The sequence below is a fragment of the Procambarus clarkii genome, chromosome 83 (genome assembly GCF_040958095.1).
Source record: "Procambarus clarkii isolate CNS0578487 chromosome 83, FALCON_Pclarkii_2.0, whole genome shotgun sequence".
Taxonomy (NCBI): domain Eukaryota; kingdom Metazoa; phylum Arthropoda; class Malacostraca; order Decapoda; family Cambaridae; genus Procambarus; species Procambarus clarkii.
The window spans coordinates 315,623-334,390 of NC_091232.1; the positions used below are offsets into that span (position 1 = coordinate 315,623).

The 18,768-nt window shown below is 44.0% G+C and overlaps 1 protein-coding gene across 12 annotated transcripts in view; it reads right to left on the reverse strand.

The window, feature by feature from the left end:
* Positions 1 to 18,768, reverse strand: part of trh (PAS domain-containing protein trachealess) — a 1,432,279-nt gene that overhangs the window by 228,011 nt on the left and 1,185,500 nt on the right. Inside the window, exon 1 of one of the 12 annotated variants that reach the window (XM_069316260.1) lies at positions 8,802 to 10,516. The exons of 10 other annotated variants lie outside the window; for them this stretch is intronic. In XM_069316260.1, the coding sequence (XP_069172361.1) occupies positions 8,802 to 8,998 (197 nt within the window). In that variant the 5' untranslated portion in view covers positions 8,999 to 10,516. Of the gene's footprint in view, positions 1 to 8,801; positions 10,517 to 18,768 lie in introns of those variants that run through there. One more of the 12 variants, XM_069316266.1, reaches the window with a different exon arrangement.

Genomic DNA, 18,768 nt, shown 5'->3' on the forward strand with positions numbered 1-18,768 from the left:
AAAAAAAATCGTACCACCAATGAACAGTTATAACACATGTTAAGTTAACGTAGCGATAATATTTAGTGATCCAGTGATGATATTAGTACACAAGAAAGGTGAGGACGCCCTTTGCTATGGCAATTTGCAGCTGGGATTAGTCAATGTATCTGTAATATTCCCAGCATCATTTGAGATTAAAAAAAAACTCTGTCATTGTAGTAATTTGTGGCTTAGAGCTTCATATGCTGCTATGAAGATATAGAATTATAATTGAAAATGTTTAAGACTCAATTGTAGGATTTACAAATATTGGAAATGATTAAGAGTTTGTTATCGTTATAATAAGTGTTCTAAATTAAATGATCTATAATAATTAGACACCGTCTATATCATTAAATATAATCGTTATCCAAGATTATTTATTATTTTCTATAATATATTTGAAATATATAATTATATTTCTATAAATATTTATTATGTGTCAACAATGACACAATCAGAATCATTGTAAATTGTTCCCATTCTAAATAAATAGAGAACATTATGGGACTCTTAAATTTACAGAATATAAAGCTAATTTATTTAGCATTATTGAGACAAGAAATAAAATTAACACACAATTTTTTAAACAGCCACTAAAAACCATAACATAAATCCTTTACACGAAATTCCTTGAAAAATCGTACACATTCCCCCAAAAATTAATGCGATTTAGCACGATCCTGAGATAGACAGTGATCCAGACTAAAGTGTACATGATATATAAAAAAATATATTTGCATAATTTTCGTGTGGCCACGAGGCTGGAGAATTGTGAGGTATGTAATTTTTATTTTGTCCACATTTTAAGTCCACCTTATTAAGAGTCGAGGTATTGATCTCGAATCTTTTATTGCATGTTGAAATAGTTACGATAATTTCTATTTCCCCTATACTGACTGAAATGTTATATATTAGGAAACAATAAAGACGAGATTTTTGGGGGGATATTGTCCCCCCTTGCCTGTCCCCCCTTGCCTCCCCCCCCCCCCCCCCGCCAACAAATGAGCTTTTTGGGTTTGGCCCCCAGGGCAAAGTTATTGTCCTGGGGCCAGATTCACGAAACCACTTACGCAAGCACTTACGAACCTGTACATCTTTTCTCAATCTTTGGCGGCTTTGTTTACAATTATTAAACAGTTAATGAGCTCCGAAGCACCAGCAGGCTGTTTATAACAATAACAACAGTTGATTGGCAAGTTTTCATGCTTGTAAACTGTTTAATAAATGTAACCAAAGCCGTCAAAGATTGAGGAAAGACGTACACGTTCGTAAGTGCTTTCGTGAATCTGGCCGCTGGCCAAAAAAGTTAAAATACTAACAAATAAAATATAATTGCCTACAGACTTAAAAAAATTAAAACTTAAGGCTTACAGATTGAAAAATGCATTGGTACATACATCCGATTTAGATTATTATTATATTAAATTAAAAAAACTTGGGTCCATGGGCATTATAAGCTTTATAAAGGATCACAAATTTTTCGTCAAGCCCGTGATACTACGCGGTGCTAAAACCTTCGCGTAACAGAATAGTAGATCATACAAGAAAGGGAACACGTGACCAGCCGTGGATACAGTAATTGGAATCTCATAATCCAGGTATCTCATACCAGCGGGTTTGAAGAGTTTTGACTAGATATATAATTATGTATCAAATCATGACCCCCCCCCTTCCTGCTGACAGTGCGCGCGCACGCACACATACATACACACACACACACACACACACACACACACACACACACACCTGGAGTGCTCAGGGTTGGCAGACTCGTCAGCTGTAGTCACCTGCCACAGGTAACAATACCCCCAACCTGATCAAGGCGATTACTATGTCGCACTGATTATATTATATTATAATCATATATATATATTATATATGATATTATATATATGAAGGAATATATATATTCCTTCTGAAAATGTATTAATATACAAAAGTACTTAAGGAAATTCCTGTTTCAATTCTTCCTCCGTGGACTGACACTGTCACATTTTCATCACGTGTTAATTTTCGTGATTTACACATGCACAATATATTATATATATATATATATATATATATATATATATATATATATATATATATATATATATATATATATATATATATATATATTAGATACACACACATTTTAGATTATTATCTTTTGGATATTTTCCATTCAACGCAAATATCTTCTACCATCTGGAGGTGAAGAAATACTAGATCACTTAATCTTTCCAATTTTCTTGTTCGATGTTTCATCAACGTGACATTTTCAGGAGTACACTGTTGCACTAACACAGGTATACTGAGCTTACAAGGTTGTGTTCTTGTTTTAGATCCAGCTACTCTGAACAAGAAGTTCCAAGTAGCACGGGCTATGGTGAGCCCATAGGGTAAGTGAGGTGGCACTTGGAGCGGGGCTGTAAGTTTGGGCTTATAAGGAAAAATCTAGACATTTTTAAGTGTGGGTAGACCTCACTCTACGATTCATCTAACCCCATTAATCGTAAGGGAGCGGCGAAGGATAGGGTGAGGTGACTGTTGGCCGACTCTGGCTTCTAGCTGTCCGCCAGGTCTTACATCTTCCCTCTGTATCAATGTAGGTCCATTGAACAGTTGTATGCTCGAAGTCGAATTCATGTTCATTACAGGTTTCAGCTCCAGAATGAACACAGCCTCAAGCATACGAAGTCTCCTACGATCGTCGGTGCCTGTGATTACTGTCGTATGTTCTGGCAATTCAGGATGGTGTTGGGGCATTGAGAAGGATCTTGCTTAATATCTCCGTCTTGCAAATGAAGTGTATTCGTGGCATGTCCAATGTAGCATATATTTCGGAGCGCACAGTCTCCAGAGCTGCATTTGTATTGATACACAACATTGGTACACCTCAGTGTGTCAGAGGAGGCAGAGATGTTACTTCTCATAATGAGGGAAGATGTACGAGGGTTGTTATAATAAATGACAGGATGCATCCTTGCATTTTCACTGCAAAGTTTGTAATTCCTGTTAACTATGTCTCGTATCACCTTCTCATCATCCTTGTAAACCTGAGAGAATGTATTATTATAATACACTGTCTTACAATATAATACAATACAATATATGTATATAATACACTGTCATATCATATGACATATAATACATAAATATATATCATATATACCATTTATGTCATATAATACACTGTCATATAATACAATGTCTTTTCTTGGGGCCTGATTAGCCTCAGTCAGATGGCGTCCGAGCTTCTTACGATTTCGTAGAATTCTGTATTTGCTGTAATCATTATTCGTTTAAGTTGTGGTGCAAGTGCTGGCAAGATTATTGCACGAACTACATATGCATTAAATGAACAAATCCACAAGGGCCGTGACGAGGATTCGAACCTGCGTTCGGGAGCATCCCAGACACTGCCTTAACCGACTGAGCTACGACAGGGTAAAAGGGTTGAAACCGAAGTTCTACTGAACTTACTGGATCCCAATACATATGCATTGATGGCGCTTCTCTTATACCCGTCAGTGCATTCACTCTTACCGTTTACGTATTTTCTTGCATCAGTTGGTTTACGGTACACATCTGCGCTGAACTTTCCCAAATTACCTACAACGAGAAGATAAAGGAATGGAATCCTGCCTCCTTCACTTTTCTCAACAGTGAACTTCAAGCCTGAGAATTCCTGTAGCTTACCACGAAGATTCGAAAATTCTACGAATTCCACGAAGCCTCTCAAGTGAATTCAACGAATTCCACGAAGCCTCTCAAGTGAATTCTACGAATTCCACGAAGCATCTCAAGTGAATTCTACGAATTCCACGAAGGCTCTCAAGTGAATTCTACGAATTCCACGAAGCCTCTCAAGTGTGTTATCACTGTCAAACACATACGAAAATGTCGTCGACGTATCTGCAGTAGATACGAGGGTTCAGCTCTTCACTCTGCATGATGGACGAGTCAATATGAGACATGTATGCCTGGGCGACCAAAACCCCCCAATGTGGACCCTCTCGCCACACCATCAACCTACAGGTAGAGTTTACCCTCTGGGCACAGGAAAGGTGCCTCAGTGGTGCAGACCTTCATCGTATCCCGTTAGATAGTTCGAGGTACCTTGAGTGCAGGGAGGTGCTCTTGGTGATATATATAGTCCAATATTATGTTTATGGTCCTTTCCATTGGAACGTTAGTGAATAGACTCTCAAGGTTAAGGGAAACCCCGTTGATCTTGTTGACGGTGTATGTGTGTGTGTGTGTGTGTGTGTGTGTACTCGCCTAACTGTGCTTGCGGGGATTGAGCTCTGGCTCTTTGGTCCCGCCTCTCAAACGTCAATCAAAAGGTGTACAGGTTCCTGAGCCTATTGGGCTCTATCATATCTACACTTGAAACTGTGTATGGAGTCAGCCTCCACCACATCACTGCCTGTGTGTGTGTGTGTGTGTGTGTGTGTGTGTGTGTGTGTGTGTGTGTGTGTGTGTGTGTGTGTGTGTGTGTGTCATTTATAATCAAATCATTGTTATACGAGTGATTTCGGGCCTTTAAGTGTGATTTCTCTATCAGAAACTATAACTTCTATCTAGTCCAAAGTAGAGGTGAGGAAGTTAATTATGTACAAGGCATAGTAATCAACAAAGTATGAAACAGACAAAACGTAAAATAGTCTAGTATATGTATAATTGAAAGTAATATTCATATTAGCGTTTTCAGAGGTTTATGTCTGCTCAAACCCCACGTTGTTAATACCTATTCCGATATATCTTCTTTTATTATCAACAAATTCAGAAACATCCGCATTTAGGTAGCTACTGTCACGATACTAAACAAATCCCCAACTTGCAGGCTGGTTAGACATACAAGGGAATGTAATCAGTAGCCTGCGAGGTATTTGAAATTAACATATTTTGAAAGACCTGCATTTATGCAGTTCCCCCCCCCCCAAAAAAAAAAAAAATACATTATGATGCACTTGGGAAATAAGTTACGCAAATACATCAACTGAAGTTATCCGACTATTACTGAGACATTCATATAGCTATAGCGGAGCAAAATATAAAATTGTTTAAGAGAAAAAAACCGGGGAGATTCATTTCCTGCCGAGGCTAGTCAGCACATTATACAAGTCACGTTGTAAACACGTTATACAAGACTAGAGAATGTACAGACAGTCCGGTCTCATGCCACCTGCTCAACATGGTGACGTACAGAGACAAGGAGTGACGAAAAGGGACAAGGAGTGATGAACAGGGAGAATCCTGAGATTCCGGGTTCGATCCCCGGTGGAGGCGGAAACAAATAGGGAGTTTCTTTCACTCTGATGCTCCTGTTACCTAGCAGTACAGAAGTACCTGGGAGTTAGACAGCTGCTACGGGCTGCTTCCTGGGAGATGTGTAACAAAAAAGGAGGCCTGGTCGAGGACCGGGCCGCGGGGACACTAAGCCTCGAAATCATCTCAAGATAACCTCAAGATAGCAACTCGAGACCAGGACGTTTGTTTAACGAAGCTAACTGAAATTAGGCCGAGTAGTTGCTAGAGGGCTACGCTGCCTAATTTCAACTAGCTTCGTTATACGAACATCCGGGTCTTGACCGACGTACAAGTCAGTATAGGTATAGTCAGTATAGAACAGTGCTTTTCCTTACTCGAGAATACGTATACAAGGCAAGCAGATAGGAGAATAAATACTGTATAGGCCTACATGTAACAAATTGTATAAATTTACACCAAAAGATCATATAGTATCCAAACCGGAAATATACAATACCTAATAATACAATACACATAAAATACAACACTACAAATCATATTAACAACACAACCACCGTCTACATCATAAAAGCTATTGAGAATGCTAGTAATATGAAGCAATTAATAATCAATAAATATTGCATTAACAATAAACAATAAAGATAAAAAAAAACAATTTGACTAAGAAACACGTGAGAAACACACGGTGACCAAACAATGGGGTGACGCAACACACTACACTCAAGACAACACTGCCGGGATGGCCAGAGTGGAAGAGAGAAAAGGAAAAGGAGTGTTGGGAGAGTATGAAGAGAAAGGGGTGGGGTGAAAAGGAGAAAAAATGATTAGAGGAAAAATGAGATAAAAATATACATGAGTACGAGTAAATAAATGTGATAAGAAATGGAGGAACAGCAGCAGCAGCAGGAGGAAGAAGCAGTAGTTACAATATATGGAATAAGAAATGCAAATTAATTTGACGACTGCTTCAATAACAATTCTATTTGTGCTAAAAATCTCTCTGAACAAAAGGGCTGGATGCTCCCGCTGGCCTCTGACCACAGAGCACGTCTTGCCTGGCCTTAATAAATGCCTTTATTGGTGCCTCAGTAACTCTTAACTGAAAATGAAGCCTATATTTTAAACCCCTTAATAATATGAGGTCCCCAATAAAAAACGGAACAGAAGCCTCGATGGATGTGGTTTACCGCTACCGGGGCGGCATCTCCTGTCCCAGGTGAGTACGACGGGATCACCATAGCCCGTGCTGCTTGGAAACTTTTGGTTCTTAGTAGCTGAATCTAAAATAACGAACACTACAGCTGTCGGCGGCCGGGAGCTATGTTTACCAAGGAGACGACGCCAATTACTGGCTATCTCTAGGTGGTAACTTACAAGAATTGTTTAAGCCCAATGTACTCATTTACTGCTAGGTGAAAAGGCATTAGGGGGACGGAATTTACCGCGGGAATCGAACCTTAGCCCTTCGGGTTGTGACCCGTCTGCCTCGGTAAATCTGGAGTGAAGTTGCGACTTGAAATCTGATGACGACACTTCAAAATTTGAGAGAATTGACGTTTGGTGCCTCAAAGAGTCATATGATGATTGGTGCCTCATACTGTCACGTGACGACTGGTGCCTCGTACTGTCACGTGACGACTGCGCCTCATACTGTCATGTGATAACTGCGCCTTAACAGCTCGTATGATAACGACGTAGGCGCGTGGATGCTGAAACACAATACATCTGTCATTCCCTAAGATGACAAGATCTAGGGTGCAGCTTCCTACGATCAGGTCAAGGACAGCGTCAGTAAAGTTTTGAAGGACTTTGTTAAGCTTTTCTGAGGTCGTTAAGTCACTGAATCATTACACAATTAAGTGATTGAGACCTCATGTCTTATTGATTCAGCTGTTAAGAGTGGGTGATCCGACATTAACTACAGGCAATTACGGGGCACTTGGGGTTGCTATTGAAGTTAATGGCTGTGGTGGTGGTAGTGGTGGTTGCTCTGGGCGCACCTCAGTCATTACACTCCATCCTAACCACCATTACGCGAATTTTACCTGTTGGTAGTTAAGTGGTTCGTATTAGTCGTGACACAAGTTAGTGTTTCTGATGCACCTATTAGGTATCGAGTTCCAATTGTGATGTTTAATGTTAAGATCTTGTCTCCTAGTATATATATACTCTGGACCCTCCCCCTCCCTCGTACTCTACCCTTGCTCCTTAGTACTCTACCCTCAACCCCCCTTATTACTCTACCCTCAAGCCCCTTAGTACTGTACTCTCAAGCAACTTAGAACTCTACCCTCAAGCAACTTAGTACTCTACCCTCGCCTTTGTACTCTAAGCAGTAATTTCTCTGGTTTGCAGGCGATGAGTCACAATAACGTGGCTAAAGTATGATGACAAGACCACAAACTTGAAGGTGAAGGGACGACGACGTTTCGGTCCGTCCTGGACCATTCTCAAGTCGATTGTGGTTTGAGATAATACTTTGTGATTTCTGTTTACTGGTCCCCCCCCCCCCCCCCCCCTCGCCCGTGTTATGGAGCTAAGGCTCTATAACCCTCTGTGCCAAGAGTCGACGCCTTGTGAGATCCATCACCGCTCTATATTTAGCTGGGAGACCTTCCTGAATGCAATATATATATATATACCCTGTCAGCAATTAATGCCATATATTTGGTTCTACCAATTTACATTTACCACAGCTAGCATTTACAAATTGTGCCCCTATGATCGCTATTCCTAATAGAGGCATTATTCCTTTGTCACCAGGTTCTATACTGCAGTGATGGCAGTTAATATGGCCTGAATTCTATCAACAGTTAAGACTCTAAATGTGTATAATAAATGTGTATAATAAATGTATATAATAAAACAAAAACTATGCCGGCTATGCGATGTAATTTTTTTTTTAAATTCTGGCTCTGGATAGCGATGTATATTTAGTGCAATGGAGAACACTCTTTTCTTAGCTGTGTCGCCAAGGCTACTCTCTGCTTTGAGGTTAATCTAAGAGATAATGATTGGAAAGTGATTCCGGGACCTATTGATCCTATTTAGTTATGTCAACAGTGTTCTACAATTAGTCCTACAGTTACTTAGCTCAACACGATTAGTCGACTTCGTAGCTAGTTGAAGTTCTCCTTTTAACGGAATTTCATACGATTTTAAGGTAAAGAAAACAAATTAGAGGAGAAAGCGCCAAGCCACTGCGATTATATAGTCCTTGGAAGGGGTCAGGATAAGGATGTGGGATGGGACGGAGGGGAGGAATGGTGCCCAACCACTTTGACAGATGCTTGGGTTCTACACCTTTGGTGTGTGATTGCCGATCTAGCGCCTCCCTCCCTAGGACTACCCGAGGTAAACTCCCAGATGAGCAGTTTACCTATCAGTTGACCCGAGGTAAACTCCCAGATGAACATGTTTCCTATCAGTTGACCCATGGTAAACTCCCAGATGAACAGTTTACCTATCAGTTGACCCGAGATAAACTCCAAGATGACCAATTTACCTATCAGTTGACTCACCATGAATGAGCGAAGCCTGGCGTGACCGACGGCTGCCTCTGGAAGTTGTAGGCGGCAGCGGCTGCGGCGTGGGCGTGGGAGTAGGCGTCGGGCTGTATGGGCGGGAAGGCGGCGGCGCTCATGCCGTACCCAAGCATGGCCGTGTCCAGTCCGTGCAGCGACATCAGCTGTTCCCGGGACCCGTACCAGTCGGCCATCTTGGATGGTGGCGAGGAAGGGCACTTTCTTTCCAATGATTACAACCACAACTTAAAAGCGTACGAAGTTGTCTAACTTCCTCAAGACACACACTTATCTTTAAGGTCTTTTTTTATGTATTTTTTGGGGGTAATGGCTTAGTTTTCGGACGTATAATTTCATTAGATTTTTTTGGTTATTAAATATATTTTGGTCTAAGGTGCAGTGTTGGTTTAAATCACAGATATGATCAAACTGATTTATTAGACTATTACTTGTTTTGATCTTTGGTAAGTGGGAGACGTGTAAACACACTCTTGGGGTCACTGGAGTGTCTCCAACACACACACGGGCCAGTGAGAGCGCCTCGCTAATACACGAGGGACTGAAAGTGCCTCCAAACGCACTTTCGGGTCACTGAGTACGTCTCACTAACGCGCGCACACACACACACAAACACACTTGACTACCACAATGCCTTCGCACTCTAGCAAGTGTCTCTAATCGTCACACTTAGACTTGCGGGTACAACACCGCTGGAAGTGGCCACGTGCGGCCGTGAACCGCCAACAGGTTCCATCAGTACAACACTCGTTGAAGCGCCTTATAACAAAAGCAATAAAAAATAAAATAAAAAAGTTACAAGTTTTCAATGGAAGAAGTGAAGTTGGTGGTGTGTTGAGCGCCGGTGTATCGGAGACCAGGTTAATCGCCCTGAGGGAATGGTCGCCTTCCGGTACTGGTGTGACCGGACCAGTTACACCACCTCTCTCCCGTCCCTTCACGCACCTAACTGTTCCACGAGGCGGTCACTCCTCCTGGTGGTGGTGTCTGCACTCCGGTCACTCCTCCGGGTGGTGTCTGCACTCCGGTCACTCCTCCTGGTGGTGTCTGCACTCCGGTCACTCCTCCGGGTGGTGTCTGCACTCCGGTCACTCCTCCGGGTGGTGTCTGCACTCCGGTCACTCCTCCTGGTGGTGGTGTCTGTACTCCGGTCACTCCTCCTGGTGGTGGTGTCTGCACTCCGGTCACTCCTCCTGGTGGTGTCTGCACTCCGGTCACTCCTCCGGGTGGTGTCTGCACTCCGGTCACTCCTCCTGGTGGTGTCTGCACTCTGGTCACTCCTCCGGGTGGTGTCTGCACTCCGGTCACTCCTCCTGGTGGTGTCTGCACTCCGGTCACTCCTCCAGGCGATCCCTGGATTACTGCCACTGCTGAAGTTGCTCTCTGTTGCGGCTACTTCCTCACCTCACTCAGCCTTCGAGTACTCCCGCTACAGGAGCCTAAGTGCAGGACACAGCCTACCAGATCACCTGCAGGGAGCAATATGGACGCCCTTCCCCGACGGTTATGGCGGCCTGCTGGAGGACTGGATGAAGGTCGTCGCCGCTGGCCACTGAGTGCACTCACTCGCCGGGTCTCAACACCTCCAGATAACTTTCAGAATGTATTTAAGAAAACGAGATATGTGCTAGTTGTGCGCTAGTGAAGGGGGTGTGTGGTTGAGCACTCAGCGGTGCGTCCGGTGGTCAACTAGCGAGGGATCACCACTACCAAGATGCCCAGCAAGATTTTTCTCCGCGGGGGCACGTATACGTGCCGGGGCACGGGTTGGTATGGGTGTAGGGTGGGGGGGGAGGGGGGAGTGTTACACAGGTGGCCGCCCAGGTCACGACCCACCACCTGCGGGGCGGCGAGAGGTCACGGGGGGTCACAGTTGCTACACTAGTCCGGTCGGGGTCACGGCGGTAGGGTCACACCACCGGTGGCCAGCGTGGTGGCCACTCAGTGTCACCGCGGCTCACACCACGGTCACCGCAGCACTGAGCGGTAGGTCCTAACAGCACGTGTCGGGGCACGGAGTGGGTGGGCGTGCCCAGGTCAGGTGCCGTGCGTGGCGGACGTGGCGTGGCGGACGTGCGTGATGCTCGTCACTTGTCACACGGTGTCGCCAGGCGTATTCCAGGCGGGTGTGGGACGTGACCCGCGGGTGTCACGTGTGTCGGCCGCCGTGTGGAGACTGACAAGCAGTGCGTGGAACCTGGTGGCACTGGGGCGGGGCTGGCGGGGCCGCGGCGGCAGCGATGGGTGGCGGCTGTGGGCGGCTGTGGGCGTCGTGAGCGCCACACCTGACTGTTAACGAGCGGGGCGGCGGGGAGACATGGAGGGCTGCACGGTGTGTGGGACTTGCCGTGACACGACTGGCAAATGAGTGAGGACGAGCGAGGGGCAAGGTTGGGGGCGGCGCGGGGGGCGGGGCGGGGCGGGGCGTGGCTCTCACTAGCCACACAACACACAGAGACCCGCGGGGGGAGGGGCGTCGCCCCCGCCGCCGCGAGTCACAGCGACCCTCACAAGAGGGGTGGCGTCCCTCCACTCACCACTACCACCCGTCCGCACTCGCATATTTACCACCTTTATCACACACTTTCCTCATTTCCACCTTTTCCAACATGCATGAGTAACCAAGGAGCGTGCGAGTAGAGGCGGCCGGTGGAGGAGGCGAGAGGTGGAGTAGAGAGCGAGTGGGAAGTGTGGGAGGAGCCTGGCGCGGGGGGCGGGGCTTGGGGCGCCACTACTCGCCAACTCCGCCGCGCATAACACCACTACTCTAATTGTCGCCTCACACGCCATCACTGGTTTTAACTACTGCCGACAACACCACCATATCCTTTACTTGTTGCCTCTAAAGTCACCATAAGCTTACTTCTCTCCTCTCCTCCTCCCAGTAGCACTGTCTTTGTTACAACTGAGGTTTTATTTGTTCAGTAGAATAACAGCAAAAGAACTTTGTATGTTGACTGAACACATCAAGACTATTTGTGTGTTGAGCCCACATAATATGTTTTATCTTTAATAACACTATATGTTTTTTATTTTAGGCTTATATAAGCTACATAAAAATAAAAAAAATCATAATACATCATACAAAATACTTCAAATTAAAGTATATTCCGTTATATATACATGTGGTAAAGCTATGTTACACTTTACCATCTATATATAGTGCTTTACACTACATCTATATATAGTGCTTTACACTACCATCTATATACAGTGCTTTACACTACCATCTATATACAGTGCTTTACACTACATCTATATATAGTGCTTTACACTACCATCTATATACAGTGCTTTACACTACCATCTATATACAGTGCTTTACACTACCATCTATATACAGTGCTTTACACTACCATCTATATACAGTGCTTTACACTACCATCTATATATAGTGCTTTACACTACCATCTATATATAGTGCTTTACACTACCATCTATATATAGTGCTTTACACTACCATCTATATATAGTGCTTTACAATACCATCTATATATAGTGCTTTACAATACCATCTATATATAGTGCTCCACAATACCATCTATATATACAGTGCTACACCTGCCATATCCTTAATTTACTTCAGTTAACACTAAAGTCAAATTAAAAATATTACCCTTCTTTGAGATATCACATTCTATTCTCTATAAGTCTCATCACATTCAACAAGGATTGAACTCATCTTATCGTTATGTTATTGCTGTTCTCGTCGTGATACTACGATAACATATGTAGCACACAAGTCTGTTTAGAAATTCCCTTTCGAAGAGTTAGTTATCATAAGTCCTTCCATGACACTGATATCACCTTTCGGGGACTAACAGCTCAGCCTTCATCGTCTGCCAGAAAACCAACAGACTAAGACAAATGTCTCATTGATATCACGGGAATTCTCATCGACAATGGTTAAGTAAATTCTTCCCTAGCCACACCCCGACTAAATCTATGATTAAATAACAATTACCTCGTCGGTTATAATAACAATCATACGACTACAATCAAGAGTGGAGCAATACGCAGACTGAACGATATCATAAACACAGCATTTAACAAAGTCAAGCACACTGAACGATATCATAAACACAGCATTTAACAAAGTCAAGCACACTGAACGATATCATAAACACAGCATTTAACAAAGTCAAGCACACTGAACGATATCATAAACACAACATTTAACAAAGTCAAGCACACTGAACGATATCATAAACACAGCATTTAACAAAGTCAAGCACACTGAACGATATCATAAACACAGCATTTAACAAAGTCAAGCACACTGAACGATATCATAAACACAGCATTTAACAAAGTCAAGCACACTGAACGATATCATAAACACAACATTTAACAAAGTCAAGCACACTGAACGATATCATAAACACAGCATTTAACAAAGTCAAGCACACTGAACGATATCATAAACACAACATTCAACACAGTCACAATCTTAAATTCATAACACACCACCTTGTTTCTAATTTATTTTTAATGAACCGTGAACGAGATATTACTCAACACTTTAGAAAATAAATATAATATACAAAGACACTCATCCTGCTGGAGAAGTGATCTACATATCACATTCTATTTTCCACACAACATGGGCGTGAGGAAGCCACATACCCAACATGGGCGTGACTAAGCCACGTATACCACATAGGCGTGACCAAGCCACCTACATACACCACAAGGACATGAACACAACAATTTATCCATGTTTTCATGACTCTACTAAAAGGACCTTCACGAAACCATCAATATGGAAACTTCGTAAGCCCCCCAGCAAGTTTATAAGCCCCCCAGCAAGTTTATAAGCCCCCCAGCAAGTTTATAAGCCCCCAGCAAGTTTATAAGCCCCCCAGCAAGTTTAAAAGCCCCCCAGCAAGTTTATAAGCCCCCCAGCAAGTTTATAAGCCCCCCCAGCTAGTTTATAAGCCCCCAGCAAGTTTATAAGCCCCCAGCAAGTTTATAAGCCCCCAGCAAGTTTATAAGTCCCCGACAAGTTTATAAGTCCTCGACAAGTTTATAAGCCCCCCAGCAAGTTTATAAGCCCCCCAGCAAGTTTATAAGCCCCCAGCAAGTTTATAAGCCCCCAGCAAGTTTATAAGTCCCCCCAGCAAGTTTATAACCCCCCAGCAAGTTTATAAGTCCCCGACAAGTTTATAAGTCCCCGACAAGTTTATAAGCCCCCCCAGCAAGTTTATAAGCCCCCCAGCAAGTTTATAAGCCCCCAGCAAGTTTATAAGTCCCCCAGCAAGTTTATAAGCCCCCAGCAAGTTTATAAGTCCCCCAGCAAGTTTATAAGCCCCCAGCAAGTTTATAAGTCCCCAGCAAGTTTATAAGTCCCCCAGCAAGTTTATAAGCCCCCAGCAAGTTAAGTCCCCAGCTAGTTTATATACCTGCACACACATATTACTCATATAAACTGAATTCATATAAACTCTGTTTATTCTCATAAACTGTTAGCTAGTGTATATAAACTTCAAGTTCGAATACCTGATCTGTTAAGTGGAAAACCTTGCAGATAAACTACAAGAATGGACAACAAAAAAGTATGCGTACACACACACACACACACACACACACACACACACACACACACACACACACACACACACACACACACACACACACAGCCAGACCAATCCTGAATAAAAATACTATCAGATCCCGTGCTGAAGATACTGGAAGCAGTAAAAGAGGTGAATGAGGGACCAGACGCCACCAACGAGGGAGAACACACACACACACACACACACACACACACACACACACACACACACACACACACACACACACATACACATACACACACATAGACACAAACACATACACACACACACACACACACACACACACACACACACACACACACACACACACACACACACACACACACACACACACACGCTGCAGGCCGCCGGGTCCAGCAACCAACCTTCCATCTTCAAACATCTTGAATCCTTTCCCTTATTTCCTTGCAACTTTACCAAACAGTTTTTCGGCTCCGAGACAACATTTTCTGCTCCTCCACTAAATACATCGATCTACGCACGAGCACTAAACCATTTAAGCACTTCCGTATATTCACCGCTCTGAGAAAGACGCGTAAAGGGACCGCATTTGCTGCTCACCAACATAATAGATACATTAACTACCATCTTACGACTCAATTAGGATACGAAATGACAGAGTCATCATCATAAATCTATTCCCTTGAACGATAGTGTACGCTTCCACTAGGTAAAGATATACCCCCCAAAAAACTTTTAAAACCAGTCATAAATTCATTCTGCTTAACGTGCTACTCAAGACACACACAAAAAAACTTAAGTGCAGTTGAAAAACCGAACACATTTAACGACCGGAAAATCGAACGCTTGGAACAACTGGTTACTTTATTTTTTTATTCTTAAGGTCGATTTTATAAAAACCGGAATTTTGTCAATTTCAAGCCACGTTTAAAAATCATTTGAACCTACGCATTCAATGACGGTCATTTTTTGCAACACTTGTTCTTTAATATTTGTAAACTTGTAAGAAAGTTGGTAAAGAATATTTTCAAGTGTATATGAAAGACTATATTGTTTTTTTCGGATTTATATGGTTCGCAAAAATTAAACAGGATCTTTGTATTTGATTTAATTTTTATAGCGTGTCTGTAAACATCTGTGGCCTCACCAAACATCTGTGGCCTCACCAAACATCTGTGGCCTCACCAAACATCTGTGGCCTCACCAAACATCTGTGGCCTCACCAAACATCTGTGGCTTCACCAAACACCCGTGGCCTTACCAAAAACACCCGTGACTTAAAAATGTATATTATACATATTTGTGAGTTTTTGATCAACGTTTCCGCAATCATTGGTAAACTTGAGAGAAAATCTTAAAACATTTGTACAATTGTCAACATAAATAATATATACGATAAAAAAAAATCAATATATATTAATACATCTTCTGAAGATATGTTAAATAACCAGAAAATTTGGAAAGATACTTTTTTTGTTTTTCATTTTCTGGGAATTTATTCAATATGAAATGTTTCATAGTGCGTTATTTTTCGTTATTATCCCGCATCAACAAATTATTATATACATGTGAGAAGTGGTGATGGCTCCCCATGCAGGTGATCTTCTATTAGCCACCTCCATGCCAGCCAATAGCACGTTGTTTGTTGTTGTTATAGATTCAGCTACCCGGAACAAGTTCCAAGTAGCACGGGCTATGGTGAGCCCGTAACTTACCTGGCACAGGAGCGGGGCAAGTAGCACGGGCTATGGTGAGCCCGTAACTTACCTGGCACAGGAGCGGGGCAAGTAGCACGGGCTATGGTGAGCCCGTAACTTACCTGGCACAGGAGCGGGGCAAGTAGCACGGGCTATGGTGAGCCCGTAACTTACCTGGCACAGGAGCGGGGCAAGTAGCACGGGCTATGGTGAGCCCGTAACTTACCTGGCACAGGAGCGGGGCAAGTAGCACGGGCTATGGTGAGCCCGTAACTTACCTGGCACAGGAGCGGGGCAAGTAGCACGGGCTATGGTGAGCCCGTAGTGGACTTTGCAATAGCACATGTGTGGTGTCGCAAACCCTCCACACAGCAATGGCTCTCTGCCTTACTACCCCAATCCACACCAAATAAAAAAATATATATATATATATGTGTGTGTGTGTGTGTGTGTGTGTGTGTGTGTGTGTGTGTGTGTGTGTGTGTGTGTGTGTGTGTGTGTGTGTGTGTGTGTGCGCACTCAGCTAGTTGTGCTTGCGGAGGGGGGGGGGAGCTTTAACTCTTTGGTCCCGCCTCTCAACCGTCAATCAACTGGTGTACAGGTTCCTGAGCCTATTGGGTTCTATCATATCTACATTTGAAACTGTGTATGGAGTCAGCCTCCACCACATCACTGTGTGCATGCTTGTGCGTGTGCCTACAGGCATGATGATGTTGTGGCACCAGGTGCCATGCAGATACAAGTCGTGTAGAGCAGACACTATAGAGGGCATATTGTCTCTCGATGCGTAGCACCACAAAGTCTCCCGGAAACCCCAGTCACGGTGTGACCTTCAGAACTCTTAACTACAAAATTGTGAGTACAAAGGGAGTGCTTGTTACTCACTCACTAGGGGGGAAGGATGGGAAGAGGAGGGGGGATATGATGGGAAAGAGAGAGAGATGGGTTGAGGGTGTTAGGACCCCACACACATGACAGTGTACCCTTCCCCTACCATGTTTCTCCCCCACCCCCTTCCTCCCCCTCTTTCCTGCAACTATTTAGGAAGCACAAATATAAAGGCAATTGGCAGCGTTTGGGACGAAGTAGAGAGGAGAGATATATTAATTCCATTTTTACACCCGCCGGCTTCCTGGACCGCAGTCGTCCAACGCGTTATTTCCTCTCCATCAGCCCGAATGGGTCGTGCTCGGCCGCTTCGTCAGGGGTCGTGTCTGGGGGTGGGCTTCAGATCACGATGTGGAGACGAATGCAATGAAGCCTCCCCCCCATCAACCCCCTCCCCCCCCTCCCCCCATCAACCCCCTCCCCCCCCTCCCCCCATCAACCCCTTCCCCCCTACCCCCTGTCTCCCATGTGGGGAGGGGCTCATCAAATATAAAATTATATACAGTTGATAGTGTTGTTGCTTTTAGACTCAGCTTCAACTTTTTAGATTAGATTCAACTATGAAGAGGAGGAGGATAAGGAGAGGAGGAGAAAGAAAGAGAAAAGGAAAAAACAAATTGTTTCTACATCTCCTAAGACTCCACCTGTGTCCTGTGTGGTAGACAACAATGGTATGTTGTATATCATGTATTAAAACATGTATCACATCTGATGTAACATTCTAAAACCAATTGCAATATGGGTGTTTAAATCTTCAATTTAGACCTTATGTCCTATGCATGATCTTCTGGCCTGTATGGCACTGTATACAAGCAACATTTTCACTGTAATAAGACCTAATTGAATTCCTCCGATTACTCAAAGCTGGATATTAATTTTGTCAATAAAGCTGTGAATAATAATAGCAGCTGTGGCACTGCTGGGGAAAATATAGTGAAGCTCTGAAGTGATTTCTTTGGAGGTGGCAAACACTATAAGGACTGTAACCCTGTCGTAGCTCAGTCGATTAAGGCAGTGTCTGGGATGCTCCCAGACGCAGGTTCGAATCCTCGTCACTGCCCTTGTGGATTTGTTTACTATAAAGACTGCATCATGGGAATCATTTCACTGGATGGTCAGAAAGTGATCGTGGTTGTGATGTACAACCCTCCAAACAGCCACAGAAGACAGAGGCAAGAACACGAAAGAACAAACACGCGATGCCTGAACATCCTCCAAGAGGTGGCAGGCACAGTCCACTGACTGAAAACAAAACTCCAGCTAACGGAGAGAGTAAACGCTTTAGAACATCTAAAGTTTATTTCAAAACACCAGCACGGATTTAGCAAAGGAAAATCCTGCTTGACAATGTTGCTGGAGTTTTGCAATAAGATGACAGAATAAACAGATTACATATTCTTCGATTGTAAGAAAGAATTCGACACTGTCCTGAACAACAGACTCTTCCTCTAGATAAACAAGCTGATGTATCTCACCCCAACACATTATCTTTCCACGTCAACACCTTTTCCCCACCCAACACCCACTGACAGCTACCTCCCCCCCCCACCCAACACCTACTGACAGCTCCCTCCCCCCCCAACACCCACTGACAGCTCCCCCCCACCCAACACCCACTGACAGCTCCCCCCCACCCAACACCCACTGACAGCTCCCCCCCCACCCAACACCCACTGACAGCTCCCCCCCACCCAACACCCACTGACAGCTCCCCCCCCACCCAACACCCACTGACAGCTCCCTCCCCCCCACCCAACACCCACTGACAGCTCCCTCCCCCCCCACCCAACACCCACTGACAGCTCCCTCCCCCCACCCAACACC